The 18,563-nt window shown below is 41.3% G+C and overlaps 1 protein-coding gene across 5 annotated transcripts in view; it reads left to right on the forward strand.

Annotated features, from left to right (window-relative positions):
• Window positions 1-15,806, forward strand: part of LOC128744365 (long-chain-fatty-acid--CoA ligase 4) — a 72,195-nt gene extending 56,389 nt beyond the window's left edge. For all 5 annotated transcript variants that reach the window (XM_053841321.1, XM_053841320.1, XM_053841323.1 and 2 more), the window contains 7 exons: window positions 4,345-4,990; window positions 5,052-5,386; window positions 5,456-5,595; window positions 5,654-5,826; window positions 5,890-6,153; window positions 6,216-6,491; window positions 13,925-15,806. In XM_053841321.1, coding sequence (XP_053697296.1) covers window positions 4,345-4,990; window positions 5,052-5,386; window positions 5,456-5,595; window positions 5,654-5,826; window positions 5,890-6,153; window positions 6,216-6,491; window positions 13,925-14,079 — 1,989 coding nt within the window. In that variant the 3' untranslated portion in view covers window positions 14,080-15,806. The remainder of the gene's footprint in view (window positions 1-4,344; window positions 4,991-5,051; window positions 5,387-5,455; window positions 5,596-5,653; window positions 5,827-5,889; window positions 6,154-6,215; window positions 6,492-13,924) is intronic.
• The last annotated feature ends 2,757 nt before the right edge of the window (window positions 15,807-18,563 follow it).

An 18,563-nucleotide genomic window follows, 5' to 3' on the forward strand; every position in this document is an offset into this window, starting at 1 on the left:
ATTTACGCGGATGTGCTCAATTAGTCTATTTTTCCACGAAACTTTGAAATCTACGAAATTTTTTTGACGCGATCTTTTGTTTTTTTTACGCGAATTTTTGAATTTATTCGGTTTTTTTACGCGAATTTCGGAATTTACGCGGTTTTTTTACTCGAATTTCGGAATTTAGGCGGTATAAAGTCAACTTTTAAGAGAGTGTTTGTGAGGTCCTCACACTAGCCGCAGTTTAGGTGTAAATGTATTAGTTTCAGCTTTGTGTAAAGCATTTAGGGAGTGAGCTGCAAAGAAAACATGAGGTCTTGCCAGGGGGCTGGTTTTGGCTACAGACGAAATAAGACACTTATGATGATGATAATGGTTTAAATCAGGCACAGCGAACTGATGGAATTTATTTAGACCTAACAGCAACCACCTTCGTTAGCGTCAACCACCGATTCGCTTTAGTCAAGTTGGAAAAGTTGCGATTCCATGGTAAACTTATCAAATTCAAGTGAATTTGCTACCCCATCTGGGATTCCTCATGGCAGCCACCTCGGACCATCGATATTCCTGTTATTTATCAATGGTGTCATTGTGCTTCGTTTGTCGTTTGTCTTTCGCCGACGGTATAAAGATGATCAGTCAAACCAGCACTATATTGCCCGTATTCTTCAAAACAACACTCGTCTGCAAAGCTGTACACAGGATATTGCTGATGGATAAATACTGGTACAGATTTTTGAAAGAAAAAGTATAGATGAAAATTAAGTGGCAACACTGGTCGGATGTCCTAACTGAACTGAACAGAATTTCAACAGACGGTATAAAAAGTACAGACTCGCAAATAGTAAGCAAAAGGGGGTGTAAATTTCTTAACTTGTTATTCTGCTAATATGAGCAAATAGAAGCCTGCTACACGCTATGTCCGAAGGCACATATTATTTAACTTTGATGCACCTCAGATTTTTCTTCACAGGCTGTTAGTATTAATCAAAACAATGAATTTAAAAAAGGTCTTAAAATATTCTATCTTGGGTTTTTTGAAAAATTCAATTTTTAAGTTTATATAGGGTCATTTCCTCTCAAGTGATATTACCTGTTGTAATCGACCACCTCCGATTTCAACCAAATTTGGCATAATTGCTCATTCCAACCTCACATTCAATTTCCCAAAGTTGTGTACGGGTTGATCAATCCCCCTTGCAGTGCCGCTTCTCTATTTTTCCTGTGAAGAAAAATCTGAGGTGCATCAAAGTTAAATAATATGTGCCTTCGGACATAGCGTGTGCTACTGACCCAGACATTCCCTGATATATTTTATAGATATTCAATACTTTAATTCGACTCGGCCACCGAAGTGAAGCAGAAGAATTAAAGGCGGTCGAGCTGACCTGCAGAATAGTGCGGTGAATGGTAACGCATGATCACAGAAATTCTGGTGCCGTTGCCCGCTTGTTGAGAATCAAAACAGTGCTTTTCAGAACTAGCATTTGAAATATTTGAAAAATTAAATTTGTGTATTGTTGATTTATAAAAAGCTAGTACACATTTGTCATATCAATTCTCGAACTGGGTAGGGTATCTGTGTATGAAAGTCGTTTAGATTGTTGGTTTAAGCAGTAAGGTGTACATTCGTAGTCCTACGTCAAACTCGTCCGTACTTTCTAAAGGCGAACATGGGAAATTGGCATACCTGCTTTAATAGACAACTTATCGGATGAAGAATTCTGAGGAGTGTGATCAATTCACTAATTTTGTAAAAAATTGTTAATTGTTCTTCCTGAGAGTTAGTATGATTTCAAATTTAGCTAAGTAATAATCCTGCAGGGCATTCAAATTGAGCACCATTCATCGTACTTTCTTTATGTTGGTAATCATTTTGAGAGGGAAATTTTCGACAAAATATTGTCACATTAAGGTTCCCCTCATTTATTATATTCTCCGGACGACAGTACGAGGAAGATGGTTCTCTTCAACAATCCCACCGGCACCAGCAACAGAGGTGCCCCCCGTGCAAGATTGCTCAACCGGTTCGAAAGTAATGTGCGACTTCTGAGACGACTGAGAAATTGGTTACGAGTAGCCCAAGATCGAGTTGAATGGAGACGACTGCTTGAAACACGATTAACACGATGCAAAAGATCCGGGCGCAGTTCTTGCTCCATGATGTGTTATTAGAGGACAGTCTGGTGGATGTAAAGCAGATATCTAATACGACCGTGCTTGGACGGTGGTTTAGGTTCTCAGATTTCTATCGAACTATCGAAGACAAAAAAAAGGTGTTCTGGTGGGGCTACGCAGAATCAGGTGAAAATGTGTGTGAAACCTATAAAATAGTCTGTAATGCGTTCGCTGTTTATGCAGTAGAAAATTCACTAAACCGAATGTCATCTGTTGTGCGTCCTTCAGGCCGGAAGACGAGCTGAAAACTCTAATTATGAATAGGAACCATTCCATGAATGAGTAGATAGCCCTGGAGAATTCTATTCGTGACACTCGCTGTTCGTCAGGAAATAAGCGTCAACCCTAACAACGGTCCGTCTAATTTGATTTCTATTTCTTTAAAGAATTGTTCTCCTAAAATGGGACTAATTTGGAAGAAGCAAGCAAGGAACTGACAAAACGTGTTAGCGACCACCAGTCGCTCCCCATGTGGGTGGAGTTTGGAAGCGGGTAATCAGATCGGTTAAGAGTCCCCTAGTCAGCTTGTTGCAAAGTTAGTATTAAATTATGCTAAAGAGTCTGTATAATCTTAATCTAAAATAAAACAAATTGATATCTTCCAAAAATTCTCCTACTTTGAGTCGAAAATATTTGAAAAGGATTTTTAGTTTAGTTTTGTTGGCATAACTCAGGAACAATAAAAGTTACGTTGAAGATTTTATTCAATCGGGAAGTATTGCCAGATAGGTTTTTCAATTTTTGATGAACCGCTTTTAAAGAAGAATCACGAAGAGTCATGTTGACGTAAGTGAACACTTTTTAAATGAATAAACATGCCGAGCAAAGATACTATTCAAAGATAGACAAAAAAAAAACAAGGTTAAGAAAGCAAATCTATTCGAGAGACAGGAAGTTTGGCGCGACACAATTTGTGAACCAAAATAATTTCGACATCATCCATGCCCGTTGGCAAAACTAGCTACCCACCTAACTCTACCTACTATTTGAGTATTCCTAGCATACATATTTCAAAGAACAAATTTTTAACAAAGTGAAGTGATAAAGCAACTTGTAAACGTTCCATTTTTTCCAGCCTTTCAGCCTTTCACGACGGACATACAAATCCCATTTGAGTAGTGCTGTTTATCCTCTCAGTAGTTTAGAAAAAGAACAAGTAGAGAAGAAAAACGTTGGTATTGATCTGAATGTCAGATCAGAACATGAAGATTGAGGAACATTATTTTGGATTTATTTTCACATTTCTCCATTACATAAGAGCTATGTTGTGGAAATTATCTTTTACCCGTCAAACATATCTTTCAAGAATGCTTTCAATTTCTGTTTTGTGGACATTACTCAGGAGCAAACTATCTTGAAACTATTTTGAAAATTTCACTTAATCAAAAAGTGGACTATTGATAAATTATGTGTTTTTATTATTTTGCAAAAAAAATAAGATGACAGTGGATAAAGATAATTTCATGCCAGACTAATCACTGCTGAATGACGTAAAACTAATAATATCCGCATTTTACTATTAGTGACGTCTCGTCACGGTACAATTACGTCCGGCAAGGTCGGTCGTAGGTACAAGTACACTTGTTAGCGTCATTTGCCGTCTTGTATCGACCGTTCTAACAATGCGGAACTCTGCCTAAATATAACGGCGAAGACGACTGACTATACCACCACCCATCGCACACTTGACACCTCCGGCTGAGTGGTAGCGGGTAGTAGATGTAGGTATTACGTGTTTTCCGTGCGCTCACGCTACCAAAAGAGTGTAAATTAAACACAGCCGGTTCCACAGCTTGTGGCAGTTCTATATAGCCCCAAAGTTATAAATAGGGCAAGGACATCCATGCGCGGCACGATTGTATTTGATTCCCTTGTTGATTTTCACTTATAGGTAGTAGGGTTTAGCATTAATTGTTCATTACTTTACGTGATGGAATGACAGAGGGATACGTACGATAAGACGTAGTACACTTGAAGAATGTGCATACTCAGCTAAATTTATCCATGCTTCTCCAATGGATAAACGAATAAACGTGATTGTGCCACAATATAAACAAATACCTCAGCTCCGCTATTAAAATACTCCATAAAGTAAATTGATTTCTGCTTCGCAAACGACTTGAAGATAAACAAAGAAATATAATGACTAATGACAGTTTTTCTACTTTCGTTTCCCATCCGCAGGCCAAAATAATCCAACAGGATGCGACCTCGATCTCGTACCGTGGCATTGACCCGCCCAACGAGATGCACATCAAGATGCTCCAGAACGAAATCAACACACTGGAACGGATGTTCAATTTCGTAACGAAGGTGCACAGCACCAAGCGGTGCATCGGAACGCGCAAAATCATCAGCGAGGAGGACGAGGTTCAGCCGAACGGTCGAGTGTTCAAAAAGTTCAACATGGGCGACTACATGTGGCGAAGCTTCATCGAGACGGAGCATGCGGCCGCCTGTTTCGGACGTGGACTGCGCGAACTGGGCATGGAACCACGGCAGAACATCGTTATCTTCGCGGAAACGCGAGCCGAATGGCTGATCGCAGCGCACGGTTGTTTCAAGCAGAACATGCCGCTGGTTACGATCTACGCAACGCTCGGGGACGAGGGAATCACGCACGGCATCAACGAAACCGAAGTAACGACGGTAATCACCTCGCACGAACTGCTGCCCAAGTTCAAATCGGTGTTGAACATGACGCCCAATGTGAAGAAGATCATCTTCATGGAAGATCAGCTGCACAAAAGCGAAACCACCGGCTTCAAGGAGGGCGTGGAAATTATTCCCTTCTCCCGGGTGGTCGAAATCGGCGAAAAGAGTAAAATGCGTAAGTTTAAACTAAATTCCGCTTTGTTTTATCCGTTAGCTAAAATTAATATCTGTTGCAGCTGGTTGTTCGCCAACGCCGGACGATACCGCCATCATCATGTATACTTCCGGTTCCACGGGTACGCCTAAGGGAGTCCTTCTATCGCACGCCAACTGTATCGGAACGATGAAGAACTTCTGTGACATTTTCAAAATTTACCCGGATGACGTGCTGATCGGCTTCCTTCCCTTGGCTCACGTGTTCGAACTCCTGGCGGAAAGTGTTTGCCTGCTGACCGGTGTTCCCATTGGTTACTCGACGCCGCTAACGTTGATCGATTCCAGCTCCAAGATCATGCGTGGCTGCAAGGGTGACGCTTCAGTACTGAAGCCAACCTGTATGACATCGGTGCCGGTGAGTTCGGTGGAATCGCTCATTCCCTAGTTCTGGTTCTAAGTGGTTTACTTTCCCCCCCACACACAGCTTATTCTCGATCGCATCTCGAAAGGAATCAACGCCAAAGTGAATGCCGAAACACCAATGAAAAAGGCCTTCTTCAAGTTTGCTTACAAGTACAAGTCCAAGTGGGTTGCACGTGGCTTCCAGACGCCGATTTTGGATAAGTACGTTTACTACTTATTTTCCTTGAAGGACATAGTGGCATTGATTGCATTTTTTTAGGATCCTATTCAAAAAGATTGCTCGGCTACTTGGTGGACGCATCCGCAGCTGTATGTCCGGTGGAGCGCCGCTGGCGCCGGATACCCACGAACAGATTCAGCTATGTCTGTGCGTTGATATGATCCAGGGCTACGGACTGACGGAGACTACCGCTGGAGCCACCGTAACGGATAGTAAGTTTGATTCACTTTTAAGTTTTTCTTATTAGTTAAAACGTTAATTCATCATTAATTTAGAATGGTGCATGGAATACGGCGTAGCTGGGGCGCCTTGCTCCAGTAATGATATTCGGTTAATCAACTGGGAAGAGGGCAACTATCGGGTGACGAACAAACCATACCCGCAGGGTGAAATCGTTGTTGGCGGTACGACCGTGTCCAAGGGTTACTACAAGCTGCCGGGCAAAACCGAAGAGGAATTCTTCGAGGAGGATGGTCAACGGTGGTTCCGAACGGGCGATATTGGTGAAGTTCATCACGATGGTGTGCTGAAAATCATTGGTAAGTTTTTTTTTGCAAATTTATAAGAAAAGAAAGTTTGTAAAGTTCGCTCGTAATTTCAGATCGAAAGAAGGATTTGGTCAAACTGCAAGCCGGTGAGTACGTTTCGCTGGGCAAGGTGGAAGCCGAGCTGAAAACCTGTCCGGTGGTGGAGAATATCTGTGTCTATGGGGACTCGACCAAGCAGCATACGGTCGCACTGGTTGTGCCGAATCCGCAGCACCTTGAGGAAATTGCCGAACGGCAAGGTATTAAGGATATGGAGTTTGAGCAGCTGTGCAGCTCGCCGGTAATGGAGAAGGCTGTGGTGCAGGAACTGGCGGATCACGGCAAGAAATGTGAGTATTTTCTTTTTTTTGGTAGCTTCAATCCGAGTACCGTTATTTGAAAGGTTTAGCTGCTGCTGTACTGCTGCTTTGTTTATAGGAGAACAAGACCGAGAATCTGGTTGTAATGTCTTGTCTCACAATAAGGATATCCGTTCTTGTTCTGTTCATCAGGGCATAAAAAAGAACCGAGACCTAGCGCGAACTTTGTATTAAAATCCAGCCAATTATGTAAACGAAGGAGCCGAAACGCGAGCTTATCTCGTATTTATCAGTCTTCCCTGCATTCAGCCACAATCCGAACATGCTAGATAAAGCCAAATTTAGCTTACAGAGTCTTAGTCCGACAACATGTTAGATTAAATTTCCCGTTTAAAGAAACAGGTGAATGACACAATGCGTGCGCTTAAAAATAACTTATCTCAGCCAGCTTTGATTAAGTCCTTCACTCTTCAGAGGAAGGTAAGTCGAGTGTTCTGTTCACTTGTTGGCGTAAAGACCCAAGTAGCTCAGTTCAAATATTTGTGTATTGTACCGAGCTTGAAGTTTCAGGCGATGGTGATTTGAGTAAAGCTTGTACAGTCCATCACTCGAGATCATAATTCACAATTGAAATCAATGAAGCAAAAGATGGCAACTCTTACGCGAGCGAGTGTAAAGAGCATAGCATCTAACGGTTACTCCACTGACGCAAGCGTATTATTGTCCCCGTGTTGGGGACTTACCACCGCGACCATTATCCTGATCTATTGTGGTGTGTCCTCTTTTGATTTATGCCATGTCGTATGGTAGGTGATTACACACTAAACAATCTCCAGGATAAGTGTATAGACGCGGTCCGAGCATACCGGCTAATTCTGCAATATTTCTGGCGTACCGCAGGGGAGCAACCTTGGATCGTTGCTCTGTTTTCTTTTTAGAAACTAACTATCAGCTCTGCTGCCACCTGGCTGATGGTCTTTTTATGCGGACGATGTAAAAGTCTTCAAGATAATTAGAAAGAACTCCTACTGTATGGAACTACAACGCATATTAGATTGGCGCTCGTGTAACATGTTTAATACTGAAAGTATTAGGAAGCGCTTCGCCATCTCCTTCCTAAGGCTGTTTCTTTTAGCTACTAGCAGGACATTTTTTATGGTAATCTGCTACTGCCTTATACCGATAAGAAAACGGTAAAGTGGAGAATACGGTGCATCTCTTCTATAAGATCTTCCGAGACACTTTTTTTTGCATGGGATATTCCTAGAACAGCGTAGATACCATGAACGAGAGGATTTGGCAAAGTTGCGATAAGTGGGCAGAACATTGCCCAATACATCAGGGAATTCTGAGGCAAAATCAGGAAAGGTTCGTACGGAACACCTTCCCAAGGGTCCTGCGCCAACCACAAACCTCAGAGTGCATGGAAAAACACGGGTCTTGCTTCGTTCGCCTACCGTCTTCAGCAATCAAAGCGCCTAGAGAGCTCAGTTCACACAACAGTGCTAGTCTCTTGGCAGTTGTCCGCCAATAACTGGCTTCAACAAGCTGCAGCGTTATCCAGGACATCGAACCTGCTATCGGATGTGTCTATACGTTGCGCAAACTGTGTCCAGGACTAAGCTTAATTTCGAACAGCACTTCGCCTTTGTCGCCCAGCTGCGAATAACGCTGCAGACTTATCGATCAGAGCGATTTGTTGACTTCGCAAGCAGAAGCGGACTGTATCAGATACCGTCTCTATTCTATCATACGTATCGGACCCGAATCCTATCAGAAACTTCACTTCAATCAGAATACAACGTATGCTATAACATACGTTGATCGGGATGTCCACCGTCCACCGGACAGAGACCATTAGCGGCCATAAACTTGAACTGGTTGATGAGTTCATATAGTTGCGATCTCTGGTTATTGCCGACAGTACGAGTAAGGTGCTTCGTGGACGCATTCGAGCCGAAAGTCGTGCCTAAAATTTCCGCCGCCAGACTTTTCGATCAAGGATCATTTACCGCCGCACAAAGCTGATGATGTACAAAACGCCAATCAGACCGGTAGTCTTTGACGGACTTGAGACACTAACTTTGCTTACGGAAGACATACGTGTACTTGTGTCGTATTTCAACGAAAGGTGTTGCAGACTATTTTTGGCGGAGTAGAAACGGAAAGCGAAGAGTGGCGTATGCGTATGAACCACGAGCTGTAGACACTTCTTGGAGAGATTGCCATCGTTTGCGAAAATGGGCCGGCCAAGTCGCAAGAATGTCGAACGACTGTCCATTCTCTTCAAGAACCCCATCGGCCACCAGGTTGACCAGGTGGAGGCCAACTTGATCGGGTTGAAGCCAATTTGCGTGTGTCCAGACTCTCAACGAAGTAGCGACGGATAGCCCAGCCCGTGCACAATGGAGAGAAGTTCTGATATAGTACGAACCACCCCAGCTCTACAGGAATACGGAAATGCTTAAGCTTTAATATTAGGTTAATTTGTGTAATTCCGCAGTTTGCACATACGTCAAACGAAGAAAGAAAACACGATAATCCTGTCTTCCGGTAGGGTTGCCAAGTCTGAAAATTACATAAACCGGCCGGTCGGTCCTGCCTTACAAAAATAACGGGGGGGGGGGAGGTTGTGTCAGCCGCCGGAAGTCGGTTGACAGTTTCCCGTGTAAATGGGATGGGATCAGTCAGTAGTGGAGAAACAAATGGTAGGACTTCGCAGTCGAAACCACGACGAACATAGCTAGTTTCAGAGTGATTGCTACTTGCTTCTGGTGCTAGTGGACAATTTAATGTATATTACCGCCAGAAGCAAAGTATTGTCACTGCAAAACTGGCTATTTTCAACGATCCACTGCTCAGGATTGCTATTAGAAAATTTAACAAATCAGGCAAAAAGAACAAATCCGGCTTCATATGTCGGAGAACCGGCCTTTTTGCAGGATTGACCGGCCACTGGCTTTGCAAGTGAAAAACCGGTCGGGCCGGCCAAAAACCGGCAAAGTATTGTCACTTCCCCGGGGATCAACACGTAGTCCTACCGCGGAATGGAGCGCCATGTGATATGTGACACGTCAAATCGGATCCAACGCTAACCCGTTGAATTATTCGATTTGGGCGTATATAAAAGCACAGCCCTGAAAAAAAATTCGGCCTACTGTGAAGACCGTGAAGTCTGTCATGACACGCATATGGCAATCGATGTCGGAGAAATATGTTCGAAATGCATGTTCTAGCTTGCGGCGTCGTCTAGAGGATGTGACTGATAAAAATCAAGAACACATCGAGTAAATTGATTTGGGAGGACCTAATAAAGATAAATGAACCCAAAAATTGTAGATATTATTGATATTCCCATTTTCTTCTGCCGCACCCTATATGGTAATAATACACGACACTCTTTGATTTTTTTGATATTTAAAGCATTTTCGACGTCTTTTTCAAAAATGGAATGCAATATAAAAATTCCAGCTTGCCACCAAGTTCAGAATTGACTTGCGAACCTTTCGACGAGTACCGTGAACGTACCATATTCTGCGCAGTTAAGACATTTGTATGATTCTTCCACTATTCTAAGTATTCTAGATTTAAATTAACAACGTGGATAGCAGCAACGTGTAGTGCTACGGTCTATAATATCTGGTAAAAAATATGGGAATTATAATTCGACCAACAATTGAGTAGGGGAGTGTCGTCGTGGTTGGGCCCCGTTTTGGAATTCGCCCATAACTTTCGTTTCAAAAGGAATTTTTGAAATTTAAATACATCGTTGCAAAAGTCTAAGAATAAGGTATATTTCCGGGAAGTTTTGAACTGATTGCTTGGAAAATAAAAAAGCAATAGGCATTTACGTGAAGACAAAAAATGTAGTCATAGTCGGGCCATGTTGTACAGGTTGGGTCACCGCTGAAAATCTAAGACATACGTATTGAAATTCTATATAGAGACATGAGAACGATGAATTCCGTGAGCAGCGACTCATATAGGTACAAATGCCCTATTTTTAATTGCATTTTTGCGAAATTTTGGCGATCTTGTAAAATCAATATTACTACAATCGCCTTTTCCGTTGCGAACAACTACAATGAAAAAACAACAAAAATCTAGGTTTTTATCGTAGTAATTTTGCTTTATTTCATCACATTTTACGTGACTAGCGATTATTTCGCTTCTGCGCGTAAAATTATGGTGGCCCAACCATGACTACTCAAGTGGCCCGACCTTTACAAATAGCGCTTTTTTAGTATTTCACCTTAGCCTTCCCAAACACCATACTAGAGGGAATTTTTCTATAGTCTTCGTGTGCAGCACAACACACTTAATATATTTTCAAAAATTATCTCGTTAATTACATTTCGTGAATCATTTCTTGAAGAAAAGTTCATTGCGCCTGGAAAACTTTTTTTGTAAGATTCAGGCACTGAATTCAGTACGGGTGTTTTGAATACACGATTGGAACTCACAATATTATGAAAAGTTAGCTATCACATTAAGAAGTTTTACAATGGTTGTATCATAGATATCATGAGTTACTAAAACTGTAAAATCGTGATGGCCCGACCATAACAGTGGCCCGACGATAACGTCAATACCCTATATTTTTCGTTTTGTAAACTTATCCACGGTGCCTAATTCTGCGCACTTTCTTGTCCATGTTCCTAATTCTGCGCATGTTTTCTCCTAATTCTGCGCACCCAAAAAGTGAAAATAAATACTCCTGCCATGCTGTTTATGTCTTTATACGCTGAAAGCACACCAAAAAATCCGACATTAGCCATTACCATAATTAAATCCATGATCCGGCCTTCTTGTGCTGTCCGGGTGGCAAAGGAATATCGTTATCATTTTGATTGCTTCATGTTAAATATTTTTTTCTCGATAACGTGAAGGGCGAATTGATTCGGGTTTTCTGCATACTGAACATAGACATAGAACTTTAGACTAATACCAAAAATTGTGTTTTCATATAGAAACCACTGCCCCACTCTCTAACAGCCCCTTGAGGTTGGACATTAAAATAAATAGAAGACATGGTTTCATGAATTGGCGCTCGTGGGTTCGGACCCCGAGACACAGGACACAGGATTCCAATCAATCGATACTTGAATTTTCATGCCTCCATACTTCAGCCATTTGGGTGAGGTTGCGTATTCTTTCGCGCTTTCTTCGTAGGATACATTACTGCGCAGAATTTGGAACATGAATAAAATATCTGTGCCTAAATCTGCGCATTATTGCATCATATTTTTCTAAGGAAAGTAATGCATGCAATCACTCTTTTTGTCTAAAACATGACTAAAACTAATTATTCTTTCTAATTATGCTGGGTAATTTGATTATTGCAAAGAATTTCGATCATAAATTTGTAAATTTTTCAGCAGGACAATCTTAGTGTTGGTGCTAACGACGTTGTTTTCTGCCATATAAAATAATTTCAGTTTCACGTTAAATTATTTCGCTCTCAAATATTTGTGAATAATGGCGTAATATTCAACAGACATTTATAAAAAATAACGCAATAACGATCATAGTTATGCACAATGTTAAAAAAATACTTATATAAAGAAAAATGCGCAGAATTAGGAGCTGCGCAGAATTAGGGGCGGTCACGGTACATGTGCAACTGGTCGTACATTAAGGATCAAACAACACATTTCTTAGTTTCTCATCGATTACACCGGGGTAAATTGTATTTATTTACATTCATGGGACCGAAATAATCTATCCCGGTGTTAGTCCACACCGAGGAAGTTCGGCCATTTCTGGGGCGCTAGGGCGAGCGTCTCACAACTTACAGTATTGGCAGTTGGATCAAGTATGCGAAAACCCTCTACATAACCGACTGAGGCTAGGAAGCTCACCTTTTTATCTGTAGAAAGTACTTTGACTGAGCGAGCGAGAAGAAGTATAGCAAAATCTGTATCCATACATTCTAGTGTGCTGCTTGCACTCATGAGCTGTTGGCTTTATCAGCGGGTTGTGCAGAAAGATGCTACCAGCCTGTGCGCTCGCGAGTGTGTGAGTAGCAGAATGTATGTGCACATAGTACCACCGGTTGTTTGTTATACACTTGCGTTTAATAAATTTCATACTAAATGCCTCACCTGATTGGGATAAAGAGATAAATGCCGACAGTAGTTGAGGTGGTTCATCAAACTTTGATAGCTCACTGATACTGCCCATAATCGCATATCAGTCCCATATGCATTTTCATCGTTTTTGAGTTAAATATCAGATTCTCTCTCTTTCTCTTGCTTTACGGCCCATTAAGAATACAAAAAAGCTGTTTTTATTCCAAAAAGACAGAAAAAAATATGAAGACAAATTGTTCCATCTTCAAAATAATCGCATATAAGTCCCACCAAATGTTTTTTCTGGGTATGGCCATATATTTTACTTCAATCCATATAAACGATATTTGTTGTTGTTTCCATACGAGAGTTAATTGAGTATATTTCGTTGAAACGGGGCCACTAATGACACGTGAGGTCATGAAATATTAGAACTCTTATACTTGATTGGGGAACTTGATTGGTTTGAAATAGTTAAAATATATAAATTCTTAATACCTCGAAACAGTGGACCCCTCGTTCGCGAAGGGGCTCGTTTAAAAAAAAAGTTAAATTTTTAGCAAAATATTGAAATATATATCATGAAATGTTTCCTAAATTTGCAATGAGACAACTAACAAATGGCATAGTTTTGTAAAGAAGAAGAATAGGTTGAAATTCCTGAAGTAAAAATTAAATTTTTTGGTGGTCATCTTGGATTTGGTCACTGGGGCACTTGGGATCTTTAGCGTTGATATTAAATGCCACAGTTTCCGTCGACTTTTGACTTTTTTCTACTCTTCGATGGGTCGTAGCTGCTGGCCGACAGAATAAAGGGCCTTTTTCCTAGCCTCTTCACCCGTGTCTTCGTTACAGAGATTCCAACTGTGCCACATAGTTTGGCAACGACGATCACGAAGTCGGATTTAGCGAATCTCTTCAGGTTGAAGTTTTCCTCCAGTGTCAGATCAGTCATTCTATCAACTGCAATGGAGTTCTTCTCTAACACTATTATTTCTATCATGGCAAGCGTTGTTTTAATTCTTTTTAAGTCCCACGAGTAGCCGGGAAATGCAGGTCCAATGCATCAGTGACCCGCACAACGATGTAAGGCAATAGATTTTGAGGATCGCGGTAGAGTAATCTTATAACTTCCACTACCTCTAGCCATGGATAATTACCTTCTTAACTATTTTTTATGGGATTTGGACCCTTTGTTTTCAGAATTAGTACTGTACAGACTAAAATAGTTTCTAGTTCGATTGAACAAGTGTCCAAAAAATCCCCGTCATTTCACGGTGGAGTTATTAGTTATGAGATAATACACAAAAGCCATGCTGCCCTATTGCAGGGTTTAATCCAAACATTCAACTAAATTCGGTTCCTTGTTTTTATTTTCTTTTTGTCACACAGGTAAACTGCACCGCTTCGAGATCCCGACGGCCGTAACGCTCTGCAAGGACATCTGGACGCCGGATATGGGCCTGGTAACGGCCGCCTTCAAGCTGAAACGCAAAGACATCCAGGAGCGCTACAAGAACGAAATCAGCCGAATGTACGCATCGTAGGCTACAACAACGGCAGCAACAGTGTGCTACTACTAGAACAGAACAGAACATCACCTACGCGCCAACGTCGACGCCGTTTCCGCCACCATCGATTTGTGACCGTGTCTGCCGGTCGTCGGTGCACCGAGTGTACCGTTTTGGACTGCCGGGCGGTGTTGATGGTGTTATATCATCGATCGATTATAATCGCTTCTTGAATTGGAGAAGTCATCGGATTTCTTAGAAAACTAAAAAGAATATTGAGTTTTAGTTCCCGTTCCGGGGAATGTACAATGTGAAAACTTATGTTTGACAATGTTTGTCGAAATTTCATTTCATTCTGCTCGTTTGACATAGTATGTGAACGATATTAGTTTGTTTTTTGTGCTATTTTTTGTTCAATTTTTCTTCTAGACCTTTATGAGTCTATTCTCTTAGTTATATTGATTTATTTCACAACCAAGAAATTGTACTTGCTCGACTTTTCAAATAATTCAACCGAATGTAATAAAGAATGAGTGAGTGGTACATATACGGAATAGATGGTATTTGTTGTTAAGCAAGTCACTTAATGACTTTCGAAAAAAATCAGTTGCTAGTAAAAATGCGAAAGAAAGTGGACGTTATGTAAAGTATTATAGGTATTGTTAACGCTAACAAATTCAAGCCTAGAAATAGAGTCAAAATATTCTATTCTCGGCAGAAAAAAAGCTAGGAAATTCATAATAAAACTGCTAAAAGGCATGTCGAGAACCAACAACTATGGAAACATTTCAATGTGATCTATATCCTATGAACTGAAACCTGCTGTTCACCAGTTGGGAAGTAAATCCTTCTATGCAAATAGCGTATTGTATATAGAAAAGTACACTGAACTACTATACTTTAACCAATACATCGTAGCCGGAGAAGGGAGAGATTAGCACCATACGCGACAACCATTGCATCCCGGGAAGACGACCGACGGAGTCTGATTAGTTTAGTATAGACAATTGCTGCTAGGTGGATAGGGCTTGCCCGTAGGCAGGCTGGCCCGTTTTGTAAATATTTATATATTCACTTCCTTTAGAGTCCATCTGTTCGTATACACTTTTGTATCTTCCTGTTGTATTCTTCAGCCATCGCCACGAGAGGGCTGCAGCTTTAAAGCGTGTAGTTGACAGGTGTCTTGGCTAAATAGACAGCAGCGCTCCGCGGTGAAGGTAGTCAGATTTCGAACTAACAAACGTATCGTAATAAATGCACGCCAACAAACAGGCATCATCAGCAAGCAGAAAAAGTCAATTCTACGTCACCGAAAAAATGCAATTTTTACCTTGTTTTGTTTTACACAAGCAGCTTATTTTACAAAGATGATCAAATTTATGCGTCCTAGCAATTGCATTCAACCATTGATTAGCGATTATATAATATTTATTGTTTTCATTAATTCTAAGATCATTAAACACATTTTATCGACGGTTTTCTGTAGTACTTTCAATTTGATTTTTTTTGTCGATTCACAGTAGGCTATCATTTGCTGTAATTAAAAACAAAGAAACAATAATCAAATGGAGGCAAAGAAAAACAGCGCTAACCAGTGAAAACAATAAAAAATGCTAGAATAAACTGCGGTATGGTGTAATTTAGAAACGGAGTAAAGAAAGTGAAACCGGGAATAAAACCTAGTAAGTAATTTCATTAAATCCAGTAAGAATAAGCAAAACAGCAACACATGGTGGAATAAAACACAAATGGACTGTAATTGAATGCACTTTATATTTCTTTGGAATAAATAGAGAAAATTTTGCCAGGTGAATAGAAGCTGTGTAAATCAGGTATGATCTAAATATCCATTGGTAGGTACATGAATTGCGGTGCACCTATTGCGTTATCGCTGCTGGCGATGACATCAGAGTCACCAAACAGGAATTGTGGCTTCACCAGAACAAAATTAGGGACCATCCGAGCTAACCGGCGCTCATTTGGCTATCAATGGGATAGCTGCCCTATAGCGCCGTAAATACAAAAGAAAAGATAAAACTATACTTTCTTCAGCAATACTGTAGGTAATAGTCAACTCTACAATGCCGTTTGCACTACCTTTTCGATTTCGGTTTCACTGAGGCGTTGTAGTAAAATGGGCATCTACTAAGCGAAAAACCAAAAACGAAGCCTGATTAAAGGTGATTTTGGCATGTACCTATACAGCATGGAAAATCTGTAATTTTGATTAAATCTGCGAGTTATCGTCGCACGCACAGATCGTGATCTGTACAGTTTATGACAAACAGTGAATCTTTAGCAGTAATCACAAGACTTTGTTCTCTCATTAATTGTCAGCAGTCGATCACAGTGTTATAATTCACCTAGCTGCGAGAAAAGGAGTTACTCGAGTTGTTTGTGTTGATTGCATACAGATCGCGACAAAGTATTGTCGCTTACAAGCAGTTAGGTTAATCTGAATCTTTTTTTCATTCCTGCGAGCAGACATATCGGCCCATACGATATGGATATGGATCCTCCGCAGGTTTTCTAAAGTTAGGCTACAGCACTAGTTTCTGGATTTTTCACCTGTCCGGAGAGCCATTACCCTCCAGATACTGCTGCAGCACTCCTGAACATATTCGGGTACGCTTTTGTCGGTATCTTTAGGGTATCATCATCCAGACTGACACCCCTATTCTGTATTTCGAACGAATCTTTATTTCGTTCGACTTGTTTCGAACGAAATGTTTTGCCCATTTGATTTTGCTGGCGGAAATTTCGTTCGAAAGAACTTTCGTTCGAAATACCAATTCGTTCGAAATACAAAATAGCGGTGTGAGTGTCTTTTTGATCTTCGGTCGCTCAGCTACTGCCACTAGTTTATCGTTGCAAACTTGCAGGCCGTCAGCATTGTCTTTCTCTTCTGCCTCTGCGTCATACAGTGTTCATAGCTATTTCGTAGGGTTGTGTGTCACGAAAAGTTCCTCCACGACAGTCTTGAACTTATCCAAGCTGCTGATGTCACCCCAAGGTCAAGGATTGGCATCAGCTTTCTGGCACAGCTTCTTGCTCAGCTTTATCTCCAGTTGTACTCCTAGCTACTCTGAACACCACGCAACACTGTTCTTGATCTACTGTAATTCTCTGCTCTCTGGAGGTTAGTGATTTTTTGTATTACAAAAAAGTATTTCAAAAACCCACAAACTTTTGTGAAGACATTAATGCGGAAAACTTAACAATTTCTCCACAAAAACTGATGATGTGTTCCGATCAGAAAAATCCCGATCGACGTGTGTTATAACATACATTGTATTCCGATCGAAGCGAAATTTCTGATCGGATCCGGTTCCGATCGGTATGTAGAATAGAGGCAAAAGCCTTGAGCTTAAACGTCTTTCCCTTCTTGATCCTTGAGTTGACCCTTCTTTATTAACAGACTTCACAGCCGGCTGGTAGAGTACAGGACAGCTACGGGGACACGCATTTGGGCGACTTAAGTGCCTGTAGTGCTGCTTGGCTGTCTGTGAAGATACCGATGTTCGCATGTCTGTACTTTCGTTTCAAGCATATTATTGCACATATGTATATTGCATATATTGCCGCTACTCGCACAACAGTCCCATTTTCTATGGAGTTTCCTATACAAATGGGACTATTGCGCGAGTAACGGCAGTATACTTCTGCTTGAAAAACGGTGGGCGACTTTCCTAATGAGATAATTTCCCTGATACCGGGTCCGTAGACTCCAGAGCCATTTTTGAACCATCTGTAAAACAGCAGATAGTTCCAGATGGAAGAGCGGGCCTTCCATTATTCCACACTGAGCGATCTGTTTCAATCACCTCATATGGAACGTCCATATTGGGCCTGGCTTCCATGCAGTCAGAGACTGAAGTTACTAAGAGTGTCAAATTGAACTCCCGAAGTATGCGAAGATGACCGATTTGGTCACCTTCGAGTATAGTTTTACCCCTTTGCAACCGTAGTGCGCCGAGCTCTGCTTCCTTCTTCACATGAAGATGCTAAGGCCGTAAGCATAGCATTGCCTTCATGGCTGCAGTAGGTGTTGTACGCATGGCACTGGTAGTATATGACCAAAAGGCTAGTTGAGGTTTCAATCCCCAGGTTTTACTAAACTGTGAGCTGCATATCTAGCAATGCAATGGTCTCATAACCAAGCTGTGATAGCTTGTGAAGGAGTGCGTCGGCCACCAGTGACCAGAGCATGGGGGGGGACTCCTCTCTGTGGGAGCATTGCTTGAATCCAGCTCATTGTAGTGTAGTCGATTATCTTTTGACAGAGAGCCGTATTAATTGACGCAAAGGACGTGTTATCGAAAGCGCCTTCAATATCTAGAAAAGCACAAAGTGCTATCTCTTGATATTTGAGCGATTTCTCAATTAGCGTCACTAAGCAGTGCAGTGCGGTTTCAGTAGATTTACCGTGTTGGTATGCATGTTGATTTACATGTAACGGAGAGTTTTTTAAAAACTAATTGCGGATATAGTTATCCGTGATTTTCTCCATCAGCTTAAGA

Source organism: Sabethes cyaneus, chromosome 3 (assembly GCF_943734655.1).
Source record: "Sabethes cyaneus chromosome 3, idSabCyanKW18_F2, whole genome shotgun sequence".
Classification (NCBI taxonomy): Eukaryota; Metazoa; Arthropoda; class Insecta; order Diptera; family Culicidae; genus Sabethes; species Sabethes cyaneus.